Source organism: Phacochoerus africanus, chromosome 6 (assembly GCF_016906955.1).
Source record: "Phacochoerus africanus isolate WHEZ1 chromosome 6, ROS_Pafr_v1, whole genome shotgun sequence".
NCBI classification, from domain to species: Eukaryota; Metazoa; Chordata; class Mammalia; order Artiodactyla; family Suidae; genus Phacochoerus; species Phacochoerus africanus.
Genome location: NC_062549.1, coordinates 89,283,840 through 89,311,251, shown reverse-complemented (window position 1 = coordinate 89,311,251; position 27,412 = coordinate 89,283,840). Strand labels below are relative to the sequence as shown.

General features: G+C 50.9%; 1 protein-coding gene and 6 non-coding genes across 7 annotated transcripts in view; 2 read left to right on the top strand and 5 right to left on the bottom strand.

Annotated features, from left to right (window-relative positions):
- Window positions 1-14,976, bottom strand: part of LOC125128697 (intelectin-2-like) — a 60,604-nt gene extending 45,628 nt beyond the window's left edge. The window contains exon 1 of the mRNA XM_047782877.1: window positions 14,790-14,976. Coding sequence (XP_047638833.1) covers window positions 14,790-14,976 — 187 coding nt within the window. The remainder of the gene's footprint in view (window positions 1-14,789) is intronic.
- Window positions 2,105-2,177, bottom strand: TRNAV-CAC (transfer RNA valine (anticodon CAC)). The gene has a single exon. It is a non-coding gene; the product is annotated as a tRNA-Val (tRNA).
- Window positions 14,977-17,061: 2,085 nt separating the features above from the next.
- Window positions 17,062-17,133, bottom strand: TRNAE-CUC (transfer RNA glutamic acid (anticodon CUC)). Its single transcript has one exon. It is a non-coding gene; the product is annotated as a tRNA-Glu (tRNA).
- Window positions 17,134-17,470: 337 nt separating this feature from the next.
- TRNAG-UCC (transfer RNA glycine (anticodon UCC)) lies at window positions 17,471-17,542 on the bottom strand. Its single transcript has one exon. It is a non-coding gene; the product is annotated as a tRNA-Gly (tRNA).
- Window positions 17,543-18,121: 579 nt separating this feature from the next.
- Window positions 18,122-18,193, bottom strand: TRNAD-GUC (transfer RNA aspartic acid (anticodon GUC)). The gene has a single exon. It is a non-coding gene; the product is annotated as a tRNA-Asp (tRNA).
- Window positions 18,194-18,754: 561 nt separating this feature from the next.
- Window positions 18,755-18,837, top strand: TRNAL-CAG (transfer RNA leucine (anticodon CAG)). Its single transcript has one exon. It is a non-coding gene; the product is annotated as a tRNA-Leu (tRNA).
- A 1,682-nt stretch (window positions 18,838-20,519) lies between these two features.
- Window positions 20,520-20,590, top strand: TRNAG-GCC (transfer RNA glycine (anticodon GCC)). Its single transcript has one exon. It is a non-coding gene; the product is annotated as a tRNA-Gly (tRNA).
- Window positions 20,591-27,412: the final 6,822 nt, after the last annotated feature.

Here is a 27,412-nt window from a genome sequence, read left to right as displayed (position 1 = left end):
GTAAAGTTTTATTTTGTTTTGTTGGTCTTTTTAGGGCCACACCCACAGCATAAGGAAGTTCCCAGGCTAGGGGTTGAACTGGAGCTGCAGCTGTCAGGCTACACCACAGCCACAGCAACTCAGGAGTCAAGCTGAATTTTCCACCTACACCGCAGCTCACTGCAATGCTGGATCCTTTAACCCACTGATTGAGGCCAGGGATTGAACCTGCATCCTCATGGATACTAGTTGGATTCTTAGCCTGCTGAGCCACAGCAGGAACTCCTTTAAAATTTATTTAAATTCAAAATAAAAATAATGATATTTAAAAAACGCTTTTATATAATATTAATACATTAATCTTTATACCAATGCATCCATAAAATATTTTATATTAATAAATTATATATTTAATGTTATATATAATCATATATTTTATATACTCAAACATATGTTATATATAAACAAACTATATTGATAAATATGAATTTTAAATAGAAAAAAAATTAAATATTTAAATATGTTTATGAAGGGTCCCATGAAGGTCAAAGTGTCTAAGGCCAATGAAAGTCATAATGCAGCCTTGCCACAATTAAGATAGCATATCCATTGTCCTCCCCCAATTTGTGCTTTCTAATCCTTAATTCCTGCTATTCTCCTTCTTCTTGCTAAGTAACCACTGATCTAGTTTCTGTCATCATAATTGTCATTTTCTACAATTTTATATAAATGGAGTTATATAATACTCTTTTTAAGGTTGGGCTTCTTTTGCCCAGTATAATAGCAATAATAATAGTTGTAACTGGGATTCCTATCTTGGCTCAGAGGCTTGAGAACTGGACTAGTATCCGTAAGGAAGAGGGTTCGATCCCGGTCTCTCTCAAGGTGTTAAGGATTCTGCATTGTTTTGAGCTGTATGGTAGGGTGCAGATGCGGCTAGGATCTGGCTTGACCTTTATCCTGGAAACTTCCAAATGAGGAGGGTACAGTGGGTGTGGCCCTAAAAAAGAAAGAAGTTAGTATTATTTTTTTTAGTTGAGTCTTAATTCCATTATATGGATGAATCCTAATTTATCTTCACCTGTTGAGTGAAATGTGAGTTGTTTCCAGCTTTACAAATAAAGCTACTATGAACTTTCATGTACAAGTCTTCCCATGGGCATATATTTAACTTTCTCTTGGAAATACCTAGGATTAGAATGGCTGTTTTATTGTAGTAGCTTAACTTTCAAAGAAACTGCTAGCCTGTTTTCCAAAGTAGATGTAACATTTTATATTCCCCCCAGCAGTGTATGAATGTTCCAGTTTTCCACATCCTGGACAACCTGATATGGTAGGCATTCTCAAACATGTGTAGTGATATCTTATTGTGTTTTAAATATGCATTTCCCTAATGATTAATGATGTGGAACATCTTTAGATGTAATTATTTGCTCTCAGTCTATCTTCTTTGAAGAAGTGTCTGTGCAAACTGTCTATTAGGGAGGAGGGGTGTGAAAATAACATAAAAAAATAAACTTTAAAAGAAAATATGCACTGTTTCCACCAGAATTAGAGCCAAGGGACTTAGAATTCCCTGCGGGAAAGACTCAGGAGGAGGGAGGGAGAAAGAATCTCTATGACTAGGAACTAAGCGCTGAATGCATGGGAACAACTTAAATTGAGAAAACAAACAGTAAGGGCAGGTTTGGTGGGGATGATAGAGCGACTTGTGACACTGGCTCCACAACTATATTCAGTTCATCCCTCTGGACAGCAGGGTAAAGAGACCCACCATCAACTTAAAGCGAGATAATGCCAGGCACACAGTTGAGTTGATACAAATTTGCAAATTCTCTGGAGGAGACAGCCCCTTGCAATCCCAGACAAAGAGACCGAAGCTTGAGCAGAGTTGGAGTAAGGGACCCGTCTGAATTTCAAGACACCACTTCCGAAACAGAACTTGGGCTCGGGAATGTGGATCCTAATCGATGACTTCATCTGAGCGGCCAAAAATGCTTTACACTTTCGGTGTCAGGAAAGATAGGACAAAATCTGTATGGGCCCAAACAGCTGTAAAAGTGCCTCCTAAACAAGTTTCACTACCCTAGAGGGACTGAGTCGGCAACCGAAAACTTAAAGAGCTTGTTTCCGCCCGGTTTCGAACCGGGGACCTTTCGCGTGTGAGGCGAACGTGATAACCACTACACTACGGAAACCAGGCTGAGAGGCCTGCTTCAGAAAACACCCTTGAAAACAGAAGCCCTTTACTGTGTCCTTGGTCCGCGAAAAAAGTACCCAGGTAGGTCGACCACAGCTCCGCCTCACCCACGCGCCAGGAGGTAGCGGGCACGGCCCGGATGCGCACCCAGCATCAAGGCCATAGACACAAGGTGAACTCAATCCTCATCAGGAAACTTCCCGCACAGGGGGAGCTCCCAGCTAGTGTAGCTGCTGTTGAAATCCCGCCTTTATGGATCAGGGCTCCAGCTTCCTCATATGCCCTCATGCAGTTTTCTGAGTCCTGCAGGTTCCGGAGGAATGCTTGGCGGGAAGAGGGGACCGCCCTGAGATCTAGTCACCCGCTGGCACTTAGTGAGCGTCCCTGCACTGGAGAAAAAATGATGCAGTAACTACAGGTGTCAAGAGATTTAGATGACAGACTTGGCCAAGATAAGGTAAACCAGCTCATAAGTGAAACAATAAATATACACCTTAGGTTTGCCCAGCACTTATCTTAGAAGGCACTTGTAGAAGAAAAACTCAGCCTTCTCCTTCCTACCTCTTTCTTCCCTTTACACTCACACCAGCACTTCGCTTCTGGTCGACAAGTTTGTAGATGCTTTTCCCCATTCCAAGAAATTCTGTGTCTCTGACACCAGCTGGGTGTTCTACAATTTAATTCAATTTTGACACTGTCTGCTTGGAGAGAGAGTGGGATCCACAGATGCCCCTACCCACTTCGGTTGCCAATCTCAAGGCAAAGTCATCCCCTGAACTTTTAAAAAATTGAAGTATAGTTAATTTGCAATACTTGCTAGTTTCAGGTATACAGCAAAGTGATTTGGTGATACATACATATGTATATATCTATATTCTCTTCAAAAATTATTTTCCAGTAGTTCATTACAAGATATTGAATACAGTTCCCTGTGCTATACAGTAAATCCTCGTTATTTATCTATTTTGTATATAGTAATGTGCATTTGTTAATCCCATATTCTTAATATATCCCACCTCCCCTTCCCCTTTGGTAACCATAAGTTCGTTTTCTATGTCTGCGAATCTGTTTCTGTTTTATAAATAAGTTCATTTGTACTATTTTTTTAGATTCCACATATAAGTGATGTCATGTAATATCTTTTTACTTCACTTAATATGATATTCTCTAGGTCAGTCCATGTTGTTGCAAATGGCACTAATTCATTCTTTTTTATGACTGAGTAGTATTCCATTGTATATATGTACCACATTTTTTTATCCATTCCTTTCTCAATGGATATTTAAGTTGCTTCCATGTTGCAACTATTGAAAATAGTGCTGTGAGAGTTCCTGTCATGGCTCAGTGGAAACGTATCAGACTAGTATCCATGAGGACGTAGGTTCAATCACCGGACTTGCTCAGTGGGTTAAGGATCCCATATTGCCAGTGAGCTGTGGGGTAGGTAGCAGATGTGGTTCTGATCTGGCGTTGCTGTGGCGGTGGCATAGGCCCAAGGCTAGAGCTCCAATTTAACCCCTAGCCTGGGAACCTCTGTATGCCTCGGGTGCGGCTCTAAAAAGACAAAAAGAAAAGAAAATAGTGCTGCTATGAATATTGGGGTGCATGCATCTTTGCAAATTACAGCTTTCATCTTTTCCAAGTACATGCCCAGGAGTGGAACTACTGTATCATGGTAGCTTTTTTTTTTTTTTTTTTGGTCTTTTTAGGGCTGCAACTGCAACATATGGAAGTTCCCAGGCTAAGGATCAAATCAGAGATGCAGCTGCCGTCCTACAGCACAGCCGCAGCAATGCCGATCTGAGCCACATCTGTAAACTACACCAAAGCTTGTGGCAACACTGGATCTTTAACCCACCGAGCAGGGCCAGGGATTGAACACACATCCCCATAGATACTAGTTGAGTTCATTACTGAGCCACAATGGGAACTCCCTCTTCTAGGGGTTTTGTGGTATCCAGTTTTCTGACTCACTGGCTACACATTAGGGGTTCCAATGATTCCCCACATCAAGTTGGATTAATTTGCTGGAGCAGCTCATAGAACTCAGGGAAACACATCAATTTATTAAAGGATATGAGAAAGGATACTGATAAACAGCCAGATAAATCAATACATAGGGAGAGGTCCAGGTGGTTCCCTAATGCAGGAGTTTCTAGGGGAGCTGTAGAGTTGGGGTGCATCATCCTCCTGGTGTGGGTATATTCACCAACACAGAAGCTCTCCAGACTCCATGCTTTTGGTATTTTATAGGCCTCATCATATAGGTATGATCGATAATTAATTCTGTTTTCAGGAGTTCCCGTTGTGGCGCAGTGGTTAACAAATCCGACTAGGAACCACGAGGTTGTGGGTTCGGTCCCTGCCCTTGCTCAGTGGGTTAACGATCCGGCGTTGCCGTGAGCTGTGGTGTAGGTTGCAGACACGGCTCGGATCCCGCGTTGCTGTGGCTCTGGCGTAGGCCGGTGGCTACAGCTCCGATTCGACCCCTAGCCTGGGAACCTCCATATGCAGCGGGAGCGGCCCAAGAAATAGCAACAACAACAACAAAAAAGACAAAAAAAAAAAAAAATTCTGTTTTCAGTTCTTTCTCCTATTAATACATAGGGCTGAAAATCCCAAGCATTTAATCATGGCTCAGTCTTTCTTGTGACCAGCTCCCATCTAGTATTTATCCAGGAGCTCTCCCAGCGTTGCCTCCTTAGAACAAAAGATGCTCATACTGCTCTTACCACTTAGGAAGTTATGAGGATTTTAGGAGTTTCATGACAAGATTTGGAGGCAGAGACCAATATGTATTTTTTTATATTTTCTATTCTCTTACAGCCCACCACCCCCTGGTCTCTGGCCACAGACCTCTTCCAGCAAAATGATACATAAATAGAAAGATACTGACACATTACTAGAATCCCAAGTAATCATTAATAATCATTTCAGGGAGTTCACATCATGGCGCAGTGGTTAACGAATCCGACTAGGAACCATGAGGTTGCAGGTTCGGTCCCTGCCCTTGCTCAGTGGGTTAATGATCCGGCGTTGCCGTGAGCTGTGGTGTAGGTTGCAGACGCGGCTCGGATCCCGCGTTGCTGTGGCTGTGGTGTAGGCTGATGGCTACAGCTCCGATTAGACCCCTAGCCTGGGAACCTCCATATGCCGTGGGTGTGGCCCAAAGAAATAGCAAAAAGCCAAAAAGCCAAAAAAAAAAAAATCATTTCAGTCCATCATCACATTGTATAAGAATGTCCCAGGGCAAGGCCACTCGGGTTTGTAAGCTTTCATTCCATCTTGTTAGGTTCCAAAACCAGGCACAGTCTCAGCAAATATATATATATATATAACCCCTTCAGCCATCTAATATAATTGCGTTGAGGTAATATCATTTCTTGCTCTGAGCCTATTTCAAGGGGTTAATGTAATATTGGATTTTCCTTATTACAGAACTCACTTATTCATTATTTTATTGTTAGCTACTACTGTTCTTCCTTCTCTCCACTTATACCCAAACTCTTTTACCTTTGGAAGGGATTGGGTCTAGCCTCTGTACTGCTCTAGATTGCAAGCAGTAGTACTAGCCTAGCATGGGCCTCCCCCTCAGTCCATTTCTATTCAGGTAGGTTAAGGTTACACAGGTGCAGAACTAGTAGGCTATCTCAACCACCAGGCAGTATAGCTGCCTTCACTATTAGCCCCAATTTTGTCAGATGAGGTGAAGGCACATTCTGCCCCATCAGGCCCTTAGGATTTCTGACATAAAGATCAGAAATATAGTTATAGCTTTTGCTTAGAAATCATCCCTGCTTTCAGCCCTAGTTAGAGCCCTGGTCCTATAACCACTGCTTCAGGTAGAAGGAGACAAAAAAGTTGAAATGATGTGGGAAGAAAGATTACTAGCATCTTTCTCCACCCCATCCCTCAGATCCACCAGAAAAAAAGGAGAAATCTATCCAGTAGGGACACTCCTTTAGTCCCTCTCATCTTGAGTGTAAGCACAAAGTTTGATTCTGGTTTAGTGGGTCTAATTAATGCATTGCTTGAAGAACGTTTTTATATGCCTTCTGTTTTACAATACTAGATAGGGAACATGTTCCCCAGTCAGATAGTGTCCACTCCCATAATGCAATCAGGTAGAAGACATGCAACCACTTCACATAAAACCTGTTCAAAAATACCCATTCTACTACAAACTTTTACTGTAATTTCATCATCCCCTTACACTCCAATGGTAGCCTCCATTAAGGGTTCATCAACAGGTTTTGGTTTTACAATACTAGTCAGGGGAAGTGTTCCCTACCCAAACATAGTAACCATTCCGAGGAAAAACTCAGGTAAAGGAGGCACAACTTTACATAAAACTTGTTTAAACATTCCCACTTTTATAATCTTATCAGCACTCATATTTTTATGTTCTCTCCAATCTAACTATAGCCCATGGTTTTGGTACCATTGTGAATGGGGCTCCTGCATCAAGGGGTCCTGGAAAACTCTTTTTCATCTCTGCAAAAGGCTTTGGGTCTCCAGTGAACAAAGCCTTTTGCACAAGAGTGAGTGCAGATGAAGGACTAAGCTAAGGGATCCTAGCCCTTTTTTGTTAATCTTTAACTTGCTTAGTCTCTTTGACTTTGACCCAGGCAATGGTCTAGACCCAGGCAACCCACAGTAGGGTTTCTCATGAAAATTTTTGCCTTCTGGCTTTTAAAATTACTCCAAACTGGGGTAAATGGAGCAGAGTTGGCTTGGGGCCTTTTTTTTTTTTTTTTGGTCTTTTTTTGCTATTTCTTGGGCTGCTCCCGCGGCATATGGAGGTTCCCGGGCTAGGGGTCGAATCGGAGCTGTAGCCATCAGCCTACACCACAGCCACAGCAACACAGGATCCGAGCCACGTCTGCAACCTACACCACAGCTCACTGCAACGCCGGATCGTCAACCCACTGAGCAAGGGCAGGGACCGAACCCGCAACCTCATGGTTCCTAGTCGGATTCGTTAACCACTGCGCCACGACGGGAACTCCCTGTTATCAATATTATTTTACATAAAAGCATTTTAATGACAAGCTCACAGTCACAGAGTAAATATAGTTCTTTAGCTTGGATATATCTAGTTCCATGGGAGGATAAAAAATATATCTCTATATTTTTACAAATATATCTCTATATTTTTCAATTTTATACATTTATATTTTGCCACAGCTTTCAGCAACTTGATGTGAAGATCTCAATTCCCAGACTGGGAACTGAACCCGGAGTTGCAACAGTGAATGTGCCGAGTCCTAACCATTAGACCACCATGGAACTCCCTGCTATTTCATTTTATTTTTTTTGTCTTTTTAGGGCTGATTCCATGGTATATGGAAGTTGCCAGGCTGGAACTCCCTGTTCTTTTTTTTTTTTTTTTTTTTGTCTTTCTCTCTTTTTAGGGCCACACCGGCAGCATATGGAGGTTCCCAGGCTAGGGGTCCAATTGGAGCTGTAGCCGCCAGCCTATGCCAGGGCCACAGCCATGTGGGATCTGAGCTGTGTTTGTGACCTACACCACAGCTCACAGCAATGCCGGATCCTTAACCCACTGAGGGAGGCCAGGGATCAAACCTGCGTCCTCATGGATGCCAGTCAGGTTTGTTACCATTGAGCCATGACAGGAAATCCTCCATTTTCTTTTTAATTATTTTAATGCCATTGGTGGCAGTAAGATCACACAAGGAAGCTGAGACATCGAATCTGATAAGGCTTTTTGGATTCTTGTTCAGTTTTGCAGGAGTAACGTCACATGGGGTGTCCATGCAACAGGGACACTGTTAATTAAATCATTTACCATAACCTGGGTGAACAGGCATATTCAGCAGGGGAATATCCCAGTCATCACAAAACCAATCACACATGGCTTACATGAGAAGCATATCAACTGCCCATGTGGGGTGCTCCATTTGGCATTTATACAAGGAGTTAGGCAGTCTCCCTTCTCAGGACAAACAGATTTTATAGTGGCTCTTACGCAGTCCACCAGGCTGGCTGTTCCCTCAGGATTAATCTCCTGTATGTCTGGGTCATGTATTACCATCTGTGATTGTTCAATAGTGAGCTGTGGGTCCTGTATCAATGTAAATGTGCTCTTCTACTCTGCAGGATTCCAAACCAAAGACACAGCTCTTGAATCACCCACTCTCACCATCCATCTTAGTAAAGGTTCTTCAGGAAGCTGATGATTCTGATATGAGACAACCCTTTCAAACTATACCTCATGGTTTCAGTAGTTTCTTGGTTTTGACCTCCTCCCACATTGACTACCTTCTTGCTAACCGAAGGCCTTAGGGATACTTTCTGTTGTCGTGTCATATTTTTTCCCATTGTGGCCAGCTTTGAGACTAGTGGCTGAAGTTCAAACTAACCCAGAGCTTGAATGAGCATCAAGTTCTGACCTGGCACTTTCCTTATTTTAGCCATTACAGATAACAATGACCAAAGGACTGTATGTTTAGCATGCTTCTTATTTGTATGCATTTCCTTACATGCTCAATGAACCAACTTCTCAGGACTCAGGTTTATTCCCAACTCTAAATTCCGTTTGTGAAAGCTCCCACCCCGGTGCAGTGGGTTAAGAATCCGACTGAAGCAGCTTAGGTCACTTTGGAGGCATGGGTTCACTCCCCAAGCATTGCCTGTAGCTCTCAGCTGTGGCTCAGATTCAATCCCTGGCCCCTGTGAGTGTGGCCATAAAAATGTTTAAAATAAGTGAATGAATTCCATTGGTAACTTTAAGCTTTAGTAACGGATTGAAGTGTGGCTGGCCATAGTTTAATACCATGGGTGACTAGGTAACCATCCAGGGATCAAGGTTTCCTGATTCACTGTGCTCTCCACATTCTCTTTCCAAACCACAAGTTTCCATGAGCCAGGGTGGTTCTAGTAAATCCCACTTTACTGACACCAGCTGTAATTTGGAAAAACCTTGGTTTTTTCTTTCCTATGAGTCTCCTTTATTATTCCTTTATTATTCATACAAACACTTCATTCTGTTGCCAAATGTGAGGAGGTTTTTTTCTCCCCCACACCAAGTAATCCTTTGTGATGCCAGCTGGGTCCTACAACTTAACTCCATTTTTTTTGTCCTTTTTGCTATTTCTTGGGCCACTCCCTCGGCATATGGAGATTCCCAGGCTAGGGGTCCAATCGGAGCCGTAGCCATAGCCACCAGCCTACGCCAGAGCCACAGCAATGCAGGATCCGAGCTGCGTCTGCAACCTACACCAGTTCACCCCCACTGAGCAAGGCCAGGGATCGAACCTGCAACCTCATGGCTCATGGTTCCTAGTCGGATTCGTTAACCACTGCGCCACGACAGGAACTCCAACTTAACTCCATTCTGGCACTACAGAGTGTCAGAGAATTGCTTGGTGTGGGGGAAAATCTCCATACATTTGGTGGGCAGAGTGAAATGCTATGTAAGAAGTAAGGGAGACTCAACAGGGAAGGAAACACACCGTGGGGAAGAACTGGGTTTTTTCCTACATAGAAGGAGGAGAACTGAGGTTTTTCTCCTTTTAGCACTTTTACACTCCCTCACATTCAATTAGTTTTTATCACTCTGCTATGAGGGAAGTAGTAAAGATGTTTTAAAATGCGGAAAGATGGAAAAAATGTGGAAAGATGAAGAGACTGAGCTAAGTAAATTTGACTTGCTTAAGACAAAACAGCCAGAGTTCCTGTTGTGGTGCAGTGGTAACATAACTTATTAGTATCCCTGAGGACTCAGGTTTGATCCCTGGCCTTGCTCAGTGGGTTAAGGATCTGGCATTGCCACGATCTTTGGTGTAGGTCACATACCCAGCTTGATTTGCTGTTGCTGTGGCTGTGGTGTAGGTTGCAGAGGCTTCCTGGATCTTGCATTGTTGTGGCTGTGTGTTACGGCCAGCTGCTACAGGTTTGATTCAACTCTTATGGAATTTCCATATGTCACAGGTGCGGCCCTAAAAAAAAAAGACCCCAAAATGCCTTGTGTAAAATGATAGCCGAGGTCAAATGACTTCATCTTCTCAGTGGTGTTGGGGGTGTTGGTTGGAGAGATAAGAAGTAGAGACAGTTTGAGGATACCATGTGAGAAAGGCATTAGGAAATTAAGAGAAAGGTAAGAGAATTACCTGTTGTTGGATGAAATGTCTAGAGTCCTGGAATGGTACTGTGTTAGCTGACTGCTCCAGGAGCTCTAATCTGGCAAGAGCCTGGAGGAGAAAGTGGGTGTGGGATAAATAAGCAAAGGAGGAGGGTTAAGGAGCTGGGAATAGCAATGTGAAAGCACCAGGGGAGGAGATACTATGAGTTAAGGATGTGTCGAATGTGAAAAGACCTCAGAAATGGCTAATGGACTGAATTCTCAGTGGACAGTAGAGAGTCTATCAGGTTAAGTCACATTAACAGAAAATTTATAAATAGGCTTAATAATACAGGGGAAATATTGCCTCACAGTCCTAGGTAAATCTGGGCTTCAGGCCATCCTTGATACAAGACTCAAAAAATTCTCTGGTTTGGAGTTCTCATCATGGCTCAGTGGTTAATGAATACAATTAGTATCTGTGAGGACGCGGGTTTGACCCCAGCCTTGCTCAGTGGGTTAAGGATCCGGCGTTGCTGTGAGCTGTGGTGTAAGCCAGCAGCTGCATCTCAGATTTGACCCTTAGCCTGAGAACGTCCATATGCCATGGATGCAGCCCTAAAAAAATTCTCTGGTTTCTATCCATCCTTCTTCCTCAATATGGCCTCTATTCATAAGTAGGCTTTCTACTCATGTTCTCAAATGCTACCATTAGCAACTTGGACTACAGACTCCCTTGTCTGCATCTATCAAGAAAAGTGTTTATTTCTTTCAGAACTCACTATTGAATAGTAATTGTACTGCAGATAAAAAGGATGGGATGTGCTTCTTAGTTTAAGACAATCAGGGCCTACTCCTGAAGTTAAAGGTAAGATTAATCCCATTTAAACTTTATAGCTTACAAATGCAAGGTATTCTTTTTTTTTTTTTTTTTTTTTTCTGATTCAGGGCCAGTCCTGCGGCACATGGAAGTTTCCAAGCTAGGGATTGAATCTGAGATGCAGCTGCCAGCCTACACCATAGCTACAGCAGTGCAGAACTCGAGCTGTGTCTGCCAACTACACCGCAGCTCATCGCAATGCCAGATCCTTAATTCACTGAGCAAGGCCAGGGATTGAACCCACAACCTCATGGTTACTAGTCGGGTTCGTTACCTCTGAGTCACAATGAGAACTCCTCAGGGTATTCTTAAGAAGGGAAAAGGGGATGGGAATGCTGAGGTGGCAATCCTCAAAAGTTTTCTATGGAAGATAAGACCACAGTCTGCCAGAGCATGATATACTTTTATTTTATTTTATTTTGTCCTTTTTTTTTTTTTTTTTTCCCCAGGGCTTTACCTACAGGATGTGGAGATTCCCAGGCTAGGGCTCAAATTGGAGCTACAGCTGCCGGCCTATGCCACAGCCACAGCAACACGAGACCTGAGCCATGTCTGTGACCTACACCACAGCTCATGGCAACAGCCAGATCCTTAACCCACTGAAAGAAGCCAGGGATCGAACCTGCAACCTCATGGTTACTAGTCGGGTTCGTTAACCATTGAGCAATGATGGGAACTCTGGCACATACTTTCAGAAATTGGAAGTAGATGTGAGGAGAGGTTCTCCTCTAAAGGACTTTTCCTCAGTAGTTTCCGCTATGTGAGGTCAGATGAGACCTAGGATAGCCCAGAACACCAGGACTCTCCCCTCATACCCCCAGAGGCCACTTTCAATGTGGGCTAGTCTCTGACTCTCCTCTCCTTGCCAGGAACTGGGGAGCCTGTACCAGGGCCTTTCCCCATGATCGGTCTCTGAGAAGGCAGAGCTTTCACACATCTGACCTTAATGGTCAGTGGGACTCTGGGAAAGTCCTGAGAGATGAGCGAGGTGCCTGAGTTCACCCCCATCACACCTTACCTGGCTCAGGAAAAATCACCCATCTACTCATCACTATTTCTGGCCAGAGTTTCTCCCTAAGGCAATGCCCTGGGGGGAGCTACTTCCCTGAGTACACAGTGATGTTGTCATGTTAATCACGTCTTTCTGGGCAGAGGTGGTGGCAATCTTAAAAACAACAGGATGTTGGAGTTCCTTCCCCATTCTGAGTTGAATAACCAAAGTTTCTTGGCTCTTAGAGCCTCTCATATCTCTCAACCCCCTCCCACTTCCTTCTAAAATTTGCTTCTGTCCTTGACTCTTTGCTATCCCATCTTCCACTACATCCTTTTTTTGTTTTTAATTTTTTTGATTTCTAAAAATTTTAAAAATTACTCAGTGGCACTACATCCTTCTTCTCATGACGCTAATGCTCAAGCCACCATCTATACACTTGCAGGTCACATTCGTACATCTTTAATCCAACACCACATTTCTGCACTTAGATTCCAGCTTCCGCAACTTCACATTGCAAGTAGGTCTGAATTGTATGATTCTTTTCTTTTTCTTTTTTCTAGGGCCGCACTTGCAGCATATGGAAGTTCCCAAGCTAGGGGTTGAATTGGAGCTGCAGCTGCCAGCCTACACCACAGCCACAGCAATGCTGGATCCAAGCCACATCCGTGAACTAGACTAACAGCCCATGGCAACCTTAACCCACTGTGTGAGGCCAGGGACCGAACTCACGTCCTCATGGATACTAGTCAGGTTTGTTACCACTCAACCACAGCCAGAACTCCTGAAGTATATGATTCTAAAAATGAAAATAAGGGAGTTCCTGTCATGACGCAGTGGAAACAAATAAGACTAGTATCTACGAGAATGCGGGTTCGATCCTCGACCTCGCTCAGTGGTCTGGGGAGCCAGTGTTGCCGGGAGCTGTGTTGAAGTTTGCAGACGTGGCTCAGATCCTACATTGCTATGGCTGTGGTGTAGGCCAGCAGCTGTAGCTCCGATTCGACCCCCAGCCTGGGAACTTCCGCATGCCTAAGTGCAGCCCTAAAAAACAAAAACAAAATAAAATGAAACAAAAACTAAAATAAGAAATCATTCCCTCCCTCTGTGCGACACTAGGGTCCTTGCTTCCTTTCTTCCCAATTCCTTAGTGCTAGTGGGAAGTAACTGCCTCTTTCTCCCAAAGTTGAGGCTCAGACACGAGTAAAACCAAATTCACCACTTGAGAGAAGTGAGAATGGCTTGAGGGAATGGAGAATGGAGCAGGGGTGGGTGTTGGGGAAAAGAGTTCCCTGATAATTTGAACTAAGGATTCCTGGTAGGGAAGTCAGCCTGATGTCCTTATTTCAGTAAACTGCTCTGAAGCCCAGTGTCATCACTTCTTTCTGAATTTTAAACCCAGATGCTGGTTTTGTTCAAGATATAAGTTCAATATGACAGTGAGCTCCAAAGCTCTCCCTGAAAACGATTCCCAAGGAGTACTAAATACCCCATGGGGAGGCAGAGTAACATCTGGGGACCTGAGAGTCAGAGGACACGTCCCTCAATCTCCTTCCCTTATAGACAAAATACAAAAATATCAGTGACAGGCCATGGCTTGCCACAAAGAATCACTAGTTTTTAACGAGTACCATGTGATTTTTAAAATATGAAAAATGAAAGTTACACAGAATAAAAAATAAATCAGTTTTACCAATGAATGTAGTTTCCCTGGATTCTTTGTAGTTCTAAAAGCTGTTAACTTTTCAGAGTTCTGTACAGCCTGGGCAATTTTCACGAACCCTCTGCATTTCTACCAGTGGGACCTGCCATTAAGAAGTTCTTCAACAGAGAAATTCAGATGATCTATTATACTTATATAAAGCCTGGAAAGGCATACTTATTGATTGATAATTATTTAATAATCATTACTATTATAAGAGTAATGTGTTAGTATAATAGTAATAATAATAATAATTTTTTTTAGGGGAGACCTGAGACACATGGAAGTACAGAACTAGGGATCAAAGCTGAGCTACAGCTGTTGACCTACACCACAGCCATAACAACTCCACACCAAGACTCGCTTGAGCTTATGCTGCAGCTCAAAGAAATGCTTGATTCTTAACCCTCAGCAAGGCCAGGTATGGAACTCATTTCCTCATGGATAAAATTTGGGTTCCACACGGCTGAGCCACAATGGCAAATCCATCTTATATCTTCATAAACTAACTGTTGATAGGCACGTAGGTTTTTTTCATATTTTGGCTATTGAAGGTAATGGTGATATAAACATGGGGGTGGAATATACCTTTCTGAATTGGACTTAACCTTTTGGCAATATATTCACAAGTGGAAGTGATAGTTCATAACGGAGCTCGCCTTTGAACGTTACAATTCTCATGACCAGTCCCACCCCTCCCGACCCAACAGACACACACATGATTGATCTCTCTCTCTCCTCGCTCTCACACAGGCAGAGAGAAACACACAGCCCGATGAGAAGTGATGGTGGTTGCTGCTGATGAGAGAGGTTATATATGTCTCTGGGGCAGTGGAATCGCCCACCTCAGGTGGAGAGTGCCTAGCCCCTGTCTCCAACTCTGTTTCTGCCCTGCCCTGCCCTGCTTCCTACCTCTCCCCTCCCCACAGCCTCACTCCCGTTTAGCCTGAGCACGGTGCCGCCCAACATAGCAGTCTGGCCCGCTCTCCTGCCGCTCCACGGGGGTCTTCTCCCTCCACCTCCCTGGCACCACAGCCCACTCACACCCGCTGCTTGCCACTCTCCCTTCCGCCCAGCCTCTGGGCACGGGCTCCTCCACCTGCCATGATTCCCCTGTACCCCGGGCCCCTGTCTCACACATCCTGCCCGGAAGACGCACTTGCGCTGGTCCTGGCCGCCCTCGTGGCCCTCAGACCCACTCCTACACCATGCCCAGCCCTAACCCAGATCCCGCGCGGGGGGGCTGGGGGGGGGGGGGGGCAAGGGCCACCACCGCCGCTTCACCCAGGCTTCTGCAGAGCCCCTGCCTGAGTGACCCGGCGGCCCTCGCGGCCAGGTCCCCGCAAGACCCACACCTCCCGTTGCTGCCCCGCCCAAGCTCCGCCGGGACACCGCGGTCGTCGCCGTCGAACTTTTCCTCCCACCTTCCAGCAGGCGCTTCACGCCCACCCCCACTCTACAGGGTCGTTTTAATCTGTCCCCAAACTTGCACGGGGTGGCCACCAACCACGGCCACAGACACCTTTGTCCTGCCCTGTCACCCACCCACGCTCACTCCCAACGCACCGGCGAAGGGCTTGAGGTAACCTCCTGTGGTGATGGGAAGCACCCCTCTGCCCACAGGGGCTCCTTTCCACGGGGGATCCCGCTTTGTCAAAACCCATCTCGTGTACCGCCGCCACCGTGCCACCTCTGCCGCCACCGTGCCATCTCTGCCGCCGCCACCGCCGCCTCAGGTTGGTGCCATTCACCGGCAGTCCACTTTGCCTCCTAAGGCAACAACCTGCGAACAGGCATGAAAACCTCCACTGACGGAGGCTGAAAGCAGACTGATGTCTGCCATTTACCTTGGGGGAGTATCCAAGGCGGGACCACGAAGATAGGTTGCAGAGAGAGGTGGAATGGACTCTGGGTAGCTAGATGGCTGGGCAAGAATGGGGTCATGTTAGACGTCATGTCTAGGGGAGAGGGGTGTGTGTGTGTGTGTGTGTGTGTGTGTGTGTGTGTGTGTGTGTTGTGGGAGGGAGAGAGGTATTCTCAAGGTAACATTCTTGCCTCTCTGTGATAGGACTGAGAGCATGGTAATGTAATTAGACTACAGTGTTGGCTGGGGCTGGTAGTCCACCCTTTCAGGCATCTGCTTCCACCTGCTCCCGCCTACTGGGCTAAGGATTCCTGACTGGCCTCCTGAATCAGCCCGCTCTCTTACCTCCACTACCGTGTGTGTGTGTGTGTGTGTGTGTGTGTGTGTGTGTGTGTGTCTCCAGGCACGCATGTGGCCACGTTCATGGTCCCATCTCCACCACCCGGCATGGTTTGTCTGGCTCTAGCTCCCATACCCTGCCCAAGACCACCAGGACCTTGAGACCAGTCCACGGAAGGCGAAGCCCGCCCAAGACCTAAACAGGCTGCAGCAGGTTGCTGGCAAGGGGGGCCAGATAAGAAACTGTGTGTCCCTCCCCTTGGCTGACTTGCCAGCGTGAACGCCTCACTAGCGCCTTGCGCCAGCGCAACCACCTCTGCCGCCACCACCCACCGGCACCACCACCGGCACCAGTAAGGACCAGCACCACCACCTCTAACAGAGACAGCAGCGCCAGCACCAGCTCCACAAGCCAGCAACACCGGCAGCACCACTTCCACGCCAGCAGCCTCTGCCGCCGGGGCGGCGGCGGCGGTGGCAGCAGCGAGGGCAAAGGGAGCAGCCGCCATCGCAGGAGCAGCAGCCGCTCAGCACAGGCATCAGAACGAGCACCAGCACCAAGCCCCATCGGGACCAGCGCTCCCAGCGACACCCGCCCCCGCAGCTCACGAGGGAAGGAAGAGGGGCCTCGCGGCGGCGCACTCGGCGGCGGGGGCGGTCGGGACCCGCGCAGTGCTGCCAAAGAGTCCAGGCACGGTGGGAGCTGCCCGCCCGTGGGCGGCCGGTGGTGGGCAGAGGGGCTGCCCGGGCCGCTGGTGTTGGGGGCGGAGGCAAGCTTCCAGCGGCGGAGGAGGACGGACGCCCGAGGCGTCGAGTGGGCCTCGAGTGGACGAACGTCTGGAGGCCAAAAGGCTTGGCCGGGTGGGTGGAGGGTGCCTGGCGCGGCTTGGGCTGGAGGTGGACGGGGCCGGGTGGCTGCCCGGCGAGCTGCCAGGCGAGGGGGACGCGCGCGGGCTAAAAGGGGCGCTTGTGGAGGCAGCGCGCTTTGCGGCAAGTTGGCCGGCGGAGTGGAAGAAGAAAGGCTTCCCTGACCGGGAATCGAACCCGGGCCGCGGCGGTGAGAGCGCCGAATCCTAACCACTAGACCACCAGGGAGCGTCGGGCTCCGCGCCTGGCCTGGCCCTGCTGGACCCAGCACCTCCCTGCCACCCGCTTGGCGCCGCCTTGCTGCCAAGGCCCGGCCTTGCCAGGTCAGGCCGCCCGCCGCCCCTGGCGATCCACGGTAGCCTGGCGCTCTCCCTGCTCGCAGCCCTCCCCCGCCAAACGCCGCGCGCTCGCCTCCGTCTCGCACACGCACACACGCCAAAACCCACGGGCCTGGGGGCGAGCACCGTGCGCCCTCTTCCCAGCTCTCCCACACAGGGGCCGGGCCGGAGCCCCGTGGAGCTCGGCCAAAAATCCCCCGAACTGAACAAAACAAAAGACGGCCCGCTGCGTTGGCCGGGAATCGAACCCGGGTCAACTGCTTGGAAGGCAGCTATGCTCACCACTATACCACCAACGCTGCACAGCCCGGGTCGGGCCCGGACGCCGTGCCCGGGCTCGCCCAAGCGCATTCCCGGCGCCCCGACGCCCCGGCCACCAGCGGCCGCCCACCGGCGCCAGCCCCAGGCCGTGGCCCTCGTCCACCGGCCCCACCGCCGCTCGGGGGCGTCCTCGCTCCCCTGCCGCCCCGAGGCCCTGGGCTCCAGGCCGCGCGCCTCCGCTCCCAGCTCCAGGCCACCAGCGTCCCGAACCCACAGGGAAAGGGACTCGTCGGCTTCCCACCGGGCCCGCCTGCCGGGCAGCTAGCTGGGCAGCTGGGCAGCCGAGCGTGGCGTCGCAAGGAGCCTCCGGCGCGGCAGGCACTTTGGGCGGGCCGCAAGGTGGCCGGGCGCCGGCCGGGTCGAGAGGAGGCCCTCGCTCGGCCGGCCTCGGCCGGGGCGAGGCGTGGACGGCAAGGGCTGGAAGGGGTCGAGGGTGGCAGGTCGGGCACGCCCAGGCGCCCTGCGCCTGCCTGGAGGCGGGGATGAGGAGACGACGGGCCCTTGGGGCCAGGCGGCTGGCCAGCGAGCGGCGCCAGCCACCAAAAAGGGCGTGCTGCCTCCCCGTCGGGGAATCGAACCCCGGTCTCCCGCGTGACAGGCGGGGATACTCACCACTATACTAACGAGGACGGCGGCCACCGCCCGGCCACCCGACCCCTCTCCGGCTGCCTGCCGACGCCTACCCCTGCCCGCGGCCAGCGGCCCTCGGCCCACCAGGGGGCCGCCAGCACGTGCCCGCGCACCGCCCCGACGCCAAAGCACCCCGCGTCCTCCAAAGAAGCAGACCGCGACCCGGACCGCGGCCGGCGCCCCCCCCCCCCCCACCCCGCCCCTACCTGGCGCTGAAAACTCCGGGTGAGCGCTGCCTGGTGCCCCCAACGTGGGCCCGAGAGGGCAAGCCGGGCTGCGAGGTGGCGGCGGGCGCGCGCCGCGCCACGTCACGTCACGTCCCGGGCGAGGGCCGAGGCGCGGGCGGGGGCCGCCGCCAGAGGCCGGCTGGGTGCGGGGCCAGGGCTGCGCGACAGGGCGACCGCGGCGGCGAAAGCTTTGCTCCACGACGGCCGGCGTGCGCCCGGCCCCCGCTCACCCAGACGCCCGCCCGGCGCGGAGCACCGCGTCCGCCCAAGGGCGCCGCACTTGGCGGCGCGTCGGGTCGCAGCCAGCCGAGCGGCGACGCGCTCCGGCCCGCCGTCAGGATGGCCGAGCGGTCTAAGGCGCTGCGTTCAGGTCGCAGTCTCCCCTGGAGGCGTGGGTTCGAATCCCACTCCTGACAAGCCAGCCTTTTGCCGCCCGCCCAACCACGTCCCCACCCCTCCCCGGGACCCACCCCACCCCGCGTAGGGCCACAGCCCCTCGCCGCCTTGCAGTCCCTTCCCGCCTGGCCCTCTTGCTTGGCCTCTGCAAACTCCGGCCCCGACACCCAAGCCTCTCACTCCACAGCCCGCGGGCCCGACAGAAATGGCCCAGGAGGAACGCCCGGGCCACTGGCTTTGCTGCGGACACGCGCCCTCCCCGGCCGCTCAGCTCCTACACACACCCACGCGCCCGCCCGCGCCCCCGCCCCCGCCGCCCGCGTCCTACCTGCACCTACACCAGCAAGCTTCGGCCCTTCGCAGCCCATCTTTCCTCACCTGCTTGCGGTGGCTGTTTTTCCTTCCTCACTCCGGCTCCGGCTCCGGCTCCGGCTCCGGCTCCGGCCGGCCCGCCGCTCCGCCCCACCCCGCCCCCACCGCCCCACGCAGACCGGCCGCGTGGGGAAAGCCCTCCACGCTTCGCCCTCGGACTGCTGCCCGCGGACCCGCGGCTCGCCCTCCCCGCCTTTCCTCCGCTTCTGCCGCCAGCCGCTCTCGCTCCCGTCCAACATCCCGTCCTTGCCGCCAAGCCGGCCGGCCCGCCCGCCTGCACATTCCCTGCCCTCCACACCCACACTGAGGTGGCGGGTCTGCGTGGGGTGCGTGCCCGCGCGCGGCGCTTTCTCGCCTCGGGGCCTTCCCCGCCCACTGGCCACCGCGGCCTGCCTCCGGGGACACGTGCAGCCCAGCCTTCCTGCTCGCCCGCCGGTACGGGGCCCTCCCTGGACGCAGGCCTGGCGCGTGAGTCCCTGTCACGGCCCTCGGATGCCCGGCACCCACCCGCAGACGTCGGGCCCCCGGCCGCCGCCCGCCACCCACCTGCGCGCCACAGCGCACGTTCACGCGCGGGAAGCCGCTGCCCCGGCCGGACCCAACCACCCCCCGGCGCCCTCCCTCACCCGACTGTCCGCCATCCCCCCCGCCCCTCCCCGCCCGCAGTCCGAGTGCCTGCGCCTCACGACCAACGCACCCGAGCCGGACCCCTCCGGAGAGCGCTGGCCGGCCCGAGCGCTTCTTCGGAGCGAGGCTCCGACACCTTTGGCACACCCGGCAGGTCCATCTCTCACGCTCGCCGTCCCCGCACAGCCCGAGCTCCGATGCCCGCCCGACCGCCCGCCCGCCCGCCCGCCCGCTCCACACCAGCCAGAAAGCCGGCCGCCGGAGGGACTTGGCGTCGGGGGCGGGGGGCGGGGCGGGGGGGGCAGCGGTGGCTGAGGGGAACATAGGCGCTCAGCCGCAGCGGGCGCGCATCGCCTGCCCTGACTGGGATTCGGGCGCGCGCCAGCCTGCTTCGGCTCGTGGCTGCTTCCGGCGATGCCGACGCTCTTGCGGCGGCCCTGGACGGCAGAGAAGGCGCAGGATGGGCCGGGTGGGCCTCCGACCCGCCGACCCGCCGACCCGCCGACCCTCCGTCCCTGCCTCCGGGGCCTCCGGACAGCGCCGCGCCCTGGGGCCCTCCGCGGGGCCCGGAGCCCCTCTTGCAGGCCACAGGCGTCCGCCTTCGGCTCAAAGGGAGCAGGAGCCCGCGGGCGAGCAGGAACCGCTGCCGGGCGGTTGGTGGCCAGCCCCGCTGGGGCAACGCCGGGCGGCAGCGGCCGCCGGTGCATGGGTGGTTCAGTGGTAGAATTCTCGCCTGCCACGCGGGAGGCCCGGGTTCGATTCCCGGCCCATGCAACAGCTCGGTCCTCTTTTGGAGCAGAGCCCTCGCTCTCCCGGCACCTCCCGGTCCCACCACAGCTCTTGCTTCCTCGCCAGCAGCCCGCCTCCACCCTCGACACACCCCCTGCTCTTGCAAGCAAATCCCACCTTGTCAAGGACCCTGCCCTCGCATTTGTCCCATTGGCCTCTCTCTTTGCCTTTTTAATTTTAAGAAAAGCGTACTGGCTTTGCCATACCCCGTTCGCTTCAGGTGTTCGCCAGAGGGACTCATACCCATCTGGCTGGCTGGCTGGCTGGCTGGCTGGCTGGCTGGCTGGCTGACTCTCTGTCTGTCTGTGTGTCTGTCTGTCTATCCAAAGGGAGAGCGAGAGCGAGAGCGAGTGGAAGAGAGATCTCCATTACAGGTGATCATTGTGTGTGACTCGAGTCCCTCCCCCATGCTATACAGTAAATCCTTGTTGCTTATCGACTTTGGGCATACTCTTTCTTCCTTCCGATCTCTTAGCCCCAACTCCTAATTGCCCACCCCCGCCCCCATACTTTGCCCTTGGGGAACCATATGTTTGTTTTCTACACCGGTGACGGTTTCCATTGTGCACGGAGAGTTATTTGTATTAATTTTTAGATTCCACATGTACTCTTTGTCCTTCTCCAGCTGACGTAGTTCACTGTGGGTAGTAGCCTCTTGGTCGATCCATGTCGCTGCAGATGGCACGAGGTCCTTCTCTCTTTTATGGCTAAAGGGTATTCCATAGTAGTGTGCGTGTGTCTGTATATAGCATGGATGTTATGTATGTGATATAACATGATATATAGTATCACACCCTCTTAAGCCAATCGTCTGTGGATGGGTCCCCGGGAATCGTCCACGTCATGACGCTCTCTTAAAGAGCACTCCTGGGAACACTGGGGTGCATTCACCTGTTCCGATTAGGAGTTTTCATCTCTTCTGGGTATATACCCTGAGGCCGGGGGTGGGGGGTGGGGTCGCCTGCTGGATCATATACTAGCTCTCCTTTGAACTCCTTCCTTCTTCCTCTCTTCCTACCTTTCCCCCCTCCATGCTTCCTACCTCCATTCCACCCTCCATGCTTCCTACCTCCATTCCACTCTTCCGCTCTTTCTTTCCTTCCCTCCTGCCTTCTTCCTCTGGTTCCTTCCTTCTTTCGTTCTCTCTCTCTTTTCTCTCATTCTTTCTCTTCGTAGTAGTTCGGGTCACTGCTGGAGTACAGCTGATGTACCGTGCTGTGTTTGTGTCAGGTGTACGGCCGCGGTGACTTGGTTTTATGGGTACAACGTTCTCTTCGGGTGATTTTCCGGTATAGGTCATTGCAGGATATTGGATGATGTTCCCTGTGCTACTCAGTAAACACGTGTTGCTTATCTCTTTTATACATAGCCGTCTGTGTCTGTTCACCCAAACTCCTAATTTGTCCCCCCACCCTGCCCTTTCCCCTGGGTAACCGTCAGATTGTTTTCTACATCTACGAGTCTGTTTCTGTTTTGCCCATAGAGTTGTTGGTGTTATTTTTTTAGATTCCACATGTATCAGTGCTTCTCCATCTGACTTACTCCAGCAAGTGTTAATACCCCTAGGTCCACCCGCGTCGCTGCAAAGGGCACTACTTCATTCTTTTCTAAACCTTTTTTCTTCTTACAGTTGACTCCCAATGTTCTGTCAGTTTCCGCTGCCCAGCAAAGTGACCCAGCCACACATCCATCTGCATTCTTTTTTCTTCCCCACGTTGAGCCTCCATCGTGTTCCATCGCAAGTGATCAGATAGAGTTTCCCGGGCTATACAGCAGAATCTCATTGCTTCTCCGTTCCAAATGCAATCGCCTGCATCTACTGACCTCCAACGGCCAGTCCCTCCCCCTCCCTCCTGGCAACCACAAGCCTCTTCTCCACGTCCTCGCGTTTGTTTCTTCTCTGTGGACAGGTTCATCTGTGTCGTCTCTTAGGTTCCAGATACGAGACACATACCATATCATGTGGTATTTGTCTTTCTCCCTCTGACTTCCTTCACTTCGCCTGAGAGTCTCAAGTTCCGTCCATGTTGCTGCAAATGGCATTATGCTGTTCTCCTCTATGGCTGAGTCGTATTCCATTGTGCACATGTACCACATCTTCTTTTTTTTTTTTTATAATTTTTTAAAATTTTCCCACTGTACAGCAAGGGGGGCAGGTTATCCTTACATGTATACATTACAATTACATTTTTCCCCCCACCCTTTCTTCTGTTGCAACATGAGTATCTAGACAAAGTTCTCAATGCTCTTCAGCAGGAGCTCCTTGTAAATCTAAGTTGTGTCTGATAAGCCCAAGCTCCCGATCCCTCCCACGCCCTCCCCCTCCCATCAGGCAGCCACAAGTCTCTTCTCCAAGTCCATGATTTTCTTTTCTGAGGAGATGTTCATTTGTGCTGGATATTAGATTCCAGTTATAAGTGATATCATATGGTATTTGCCTTTGTCTTTCTGGCTCACTTCACCCAGTATGAGAGTCTCTAGTTCCATCCATGTTGCTGCAAATGGCATGATGTCATTCTTTTTTATGGCTGAGCAGTAGTCCGTTGTGTATATGTACCACATCTTCCGAATCCAATCATCTGTCGATGGACATTTGGGTTGTTTCCATGTCCTGGCTATTGTGAACAGTGCTGCAATGAACATGCGGGTGCACGTGTCTCTTCTAAGTAGAGTTTTGTCCGGATAGATGCCCAAGAGTGGGACTGCGGGGTCATATGGAAGTTCTACGTATAGATTTCTAAGGTATCTCCACACTGTTCTCCATAGTGGCTGTACCAGTTTACATTCCCACCAACAGTGCAGGAGGGTTCCCTTTTCTCCACACCCCCTCCAGCACTTGTTATTTGTGGATTTATTAATGATGGCCATTCTGACTGGTGTGAGGTGATAGCTCATGGTAGTTTTGATTTGCATTTCTCTTATAATCAGCGATGTTGAGCATTTTTTCATGTGTTTGCTGGCCATCTGTATATCTTCTTTGGAGAAATGTCTATTCAGGTCTTTTGCCCATTTTTCCATTGACTGATTGGTTTTTTTTGCTGTTGGGTTGTATAAGTTGTTTATATATTCTAGAGATTAAGCCCTTGTCGGTTGCATCATTTGAAACTATTTTCTCCCATTCTGAAAGTTGTCTTTTTGTTTTCTTTTGGGTTTCCTTTGCTGTGCAAAAGCTTTTCAGTTTGATGAGGTCCCATGGGTTTATTTTTGCTCTAATTTCTATTGCTCTGGGAGACTGACCTGAGAAAATATTCATGATGTTGATGTCAGAGAGTGTTTTGCCTATGTTTTCTTCTAGGAGTTTGATGGTGTCCTGTCGTATATTTAAGTCTTTCAGCCATTTTGAGTGTGTTTTTGTGCATGGTGTGAGGGTGTGTTCCAGTGTCATTGCTTTGCATGCAGCTGTCCAGGTTTCCCAGCAATGCTTGCTGAATAGACTTTCTTTTTCCCATTTGATGTTCTTGCCTCCCTTGTCAAAGATTAATTGGCCATAGGTGTCAGGGTTTATTCCCGGATTCTCTATTCTGTTCCATTGGTCTGTCTGCCTGTCTGTTTTGATACCAGTACCACACTGTTTCGATGACTGTGGCTTTGTAGTATTTCTTGACGTCTGGGAGAGTTATGCCTCCTGCTTGGTTTTTGTTTCTCAGGATTGCTTTGGCGACTCTGGGTCTTTTGTGGTTCCATATAAATGTTTGGATTGTTTGTTCTAGTTCTGTGAAAAATGTCATGGGTCATTTGATAGGGATTGCACTGAATCTGTAGATTGCTTTGGGTAGGATGGCCATTTTTACAATATTGATTTTCCCAACCCAGGAACATGGAATATCTTTCCATTTCTTCACATCTTCTTTGATTTCTTTGATTAAAGTTTTATACTTCTCGGCACATAGGTCCTTTACCTCCTTGGTCAGGTGTATTCCGAGGTATTTGATTTTGTGAGGTGCAATTTTAAAAGGTATCGTACTTTTGTATTCCTTTTCTAGTGTTTCATTGCTGGTATACAGAAATGCAACTGACTTCTGAATGTTAATCTTATATCCTGCTACTTTGCTGAATTTATTAAGCAGTTCAAGTAGTTTTTGGGTTGAGTCCTTAGGGTTTTCTATGTATAGTATCATGTCATCTGCATACAGTGACAGTTTTATCTCTTCTCTTCCTATATGGATGCCTTTTATTTCTTTTGTTTGTCTAATTGCTGGTACCACATCTTCTTACTCCATTCATCTGGCGTTGGACATTGAGCTTGTTTCCGAGTCTCGGCTGTTGCGAACAGTGCTGCAAGGAACACAGGGCGTGCACGTATCGTTTTCAATGAACGCTTTGCCTGCATAGATGCCCAGGAGTGGGATCGCTGGGTCATATGGTAGTTCTATACTGAGTTTTCTGACCTGCCTCCCTACTGTTGTATACTTTGTTCTTTTTTTTGTGGCTGAGTAACACGCCACAGGACATATACATATATATATGTGTGTGTGTGTATGTGTGTGTATGTGTGTATATGTGTGTATATATATATATACACACACACACACACACACCACGACTTCTGAAGCCAGTTGTCTGTGGATGGGTACTTGGCATTTGTCCACACCATGGCTCATGTAAATAGTGCTCCTCTGAACACTGGGGAACAGCTGATCTTCTCACACGAGAGTTTTCAACTTTTCTCGATATATACCTGGGAGCGGGCCTTTCTGGATCCCATGACAGAGGTCCTTTGACTGCGTTCCTTGCTTTCTTCCCTCCTGCCTTCTTTCCTTCCTGCCATTCCCCCTGCCCCACCATTCTTCCTCCCTCCATCCCACTCTCTCTTGCCTTCCTTCTCTTTCTTTCTTTCCATCTTCCTTCCTTCCTTCCTTTCTTCCCGTTCCCTCCCTCCCTCCCTTCCATTCTCCACTCTTCCTTTTTTTCCTTCCTGCCTTTCTTCCTTCCTTCTCTCCATTTTTCGTTCTTCCTTCTTCCCTTTCTTTCTTTGTTTTCTATTTTTTTCAATCAGCCCCTATGTAGGGCCAGGGCTCGAACTGAAGCTGCAGCTCCAACCTACACCACAGCCAGGGCAACGCCAGACACGAGCTGCCTCTGGGACCTGTTGTACAGTTTGCGGCAACGCCAGGGTTCTTGACCCACTGAGCGAGGCCAGGGATCAAACCCGCATCCTCACAGAGACAACATCGGGTCCTTATCCCACGGAGCCACGACACGAACTCCTCCATTCTTTTCCACGGCAGAGTACGATTCCAGTAGTGCAGATCTATTTTATCTCATCATCATCATCATCTTCTTCTTCTTCTTCCTTCCTCTCCTTCCTCTTCTTCCTCTTCTTCCTCCTCTTCTTCTTCTTTTCTTTGGGGACTTTTAGGGCTGTACCCTTGGCACAAGGAGACGCCCGGGCTAGGGGTCGAATCGGAACTGTAGCTGCCGGCCTACACCACGGCCACGGCCACGGCCACGCTGAGTCCGAGCCACGTCTTCGACCGACGCCATAGCTCATGGCAACACCGGATCCTCGACCTGTTGAGCGAGGCCAGGGGATCAAACCTGCGTCCTCAGGATACCGGTCAGGTTCCTTAACCGCTGAGCCACAATGGGAACTCCACGTTCTGTCTTCTTCAGCCAACTGTCTATTGTTGGGCGCTTGGGTTTTTGTCAATGTTTTGGTTGTGGCAGGCAACGCGGCTATATGAACATGGGAGGGAGGGGATATAGCTTTTCGAATTAGAGGGTTCATCCTTTTGGGTTCTATATTCACGAGTGCAAGTGCTGGTTCCTGTGGGAGCTCTCCTTTGCACTCTTCAAATCTCACCACCAGTCCCACGGCTCCACACACACGCACGCACCCACACACAGCCAGATGAGAAGTGATGGTGGTTGCTGCTGATGAGAGAGGTTATATATGTCTCTGGGGCAGTGGAATCGCCCACCTCAGGTGGAGGGTGCCTAGCCCCCGTCTCCAACTCTGTTTCTGCCCTGCCCTGCCCTGCTTCCTACCTCTCCCCTCCCCACAGCCTCACTCCCGTTTAGCCTGAGCACGGTGCCGCCCAACATAGCAGTCTGGCCCGCTCTCCTGCCGCTCCACGGGGGTCTTCTCCCTCCACCTCCCTGGCACCACAGCCCACTCACACCCGCTGCTTGCCACTCTCCCTTCCGCCCAGCCTCTGGGCACGGGCTCCTCCACCTGCCCTGATTCCCCTGTACCCCGGGGCCCCTGTCTCACACATCCTGCCCGGAAGACGCACTTGCGCTGGTCCTGGCCGCCCTCGTGGCCCTCAGACCCACTCCTACACCATGCCCAGCCCTAAGCCAGATCCTGCGCGGGGGGCTGGGGGGGGGGGGGGCAAGGGCCACCACCGCCGCTTCACCCAGGCTTCTGCAGAGCCCCTGCCTGAGTGACCCGGCGGCCCTCGCGGCCAGGTCCCCGCAAGACCCACACCTCCCGTTGCTGCCCCGCCCAAGCTCCGCCGGGACACCGCGGTCGTCGCCGTCGAACTTTTCCTCCCACCTTCCAGCAGGCGCTTCACGCCCACCCCCACTCTACAGGGTCGTTTTAATCTGTTCCCAAACTTGCACGGGGTGGCCACCAACCACGGCCACAGACACCTTTGTCCTGCCCTGTCACCCACCCACGCTCACTCCCAACGCACCGGCGAAGGGCTTGAGGTAACCTCCTGTGGTGATGGGAAGCACCCCTCTGCCCACAGGGGCTCCTTTCCACGGGGGATCCCGCTTTGTCAAAACCCATCTCGTGTACCGCCGCCACCGTGCCACCTCTGCCGCCGCTGCCACCGCCGCCTCAGGTTGGTGCCATTC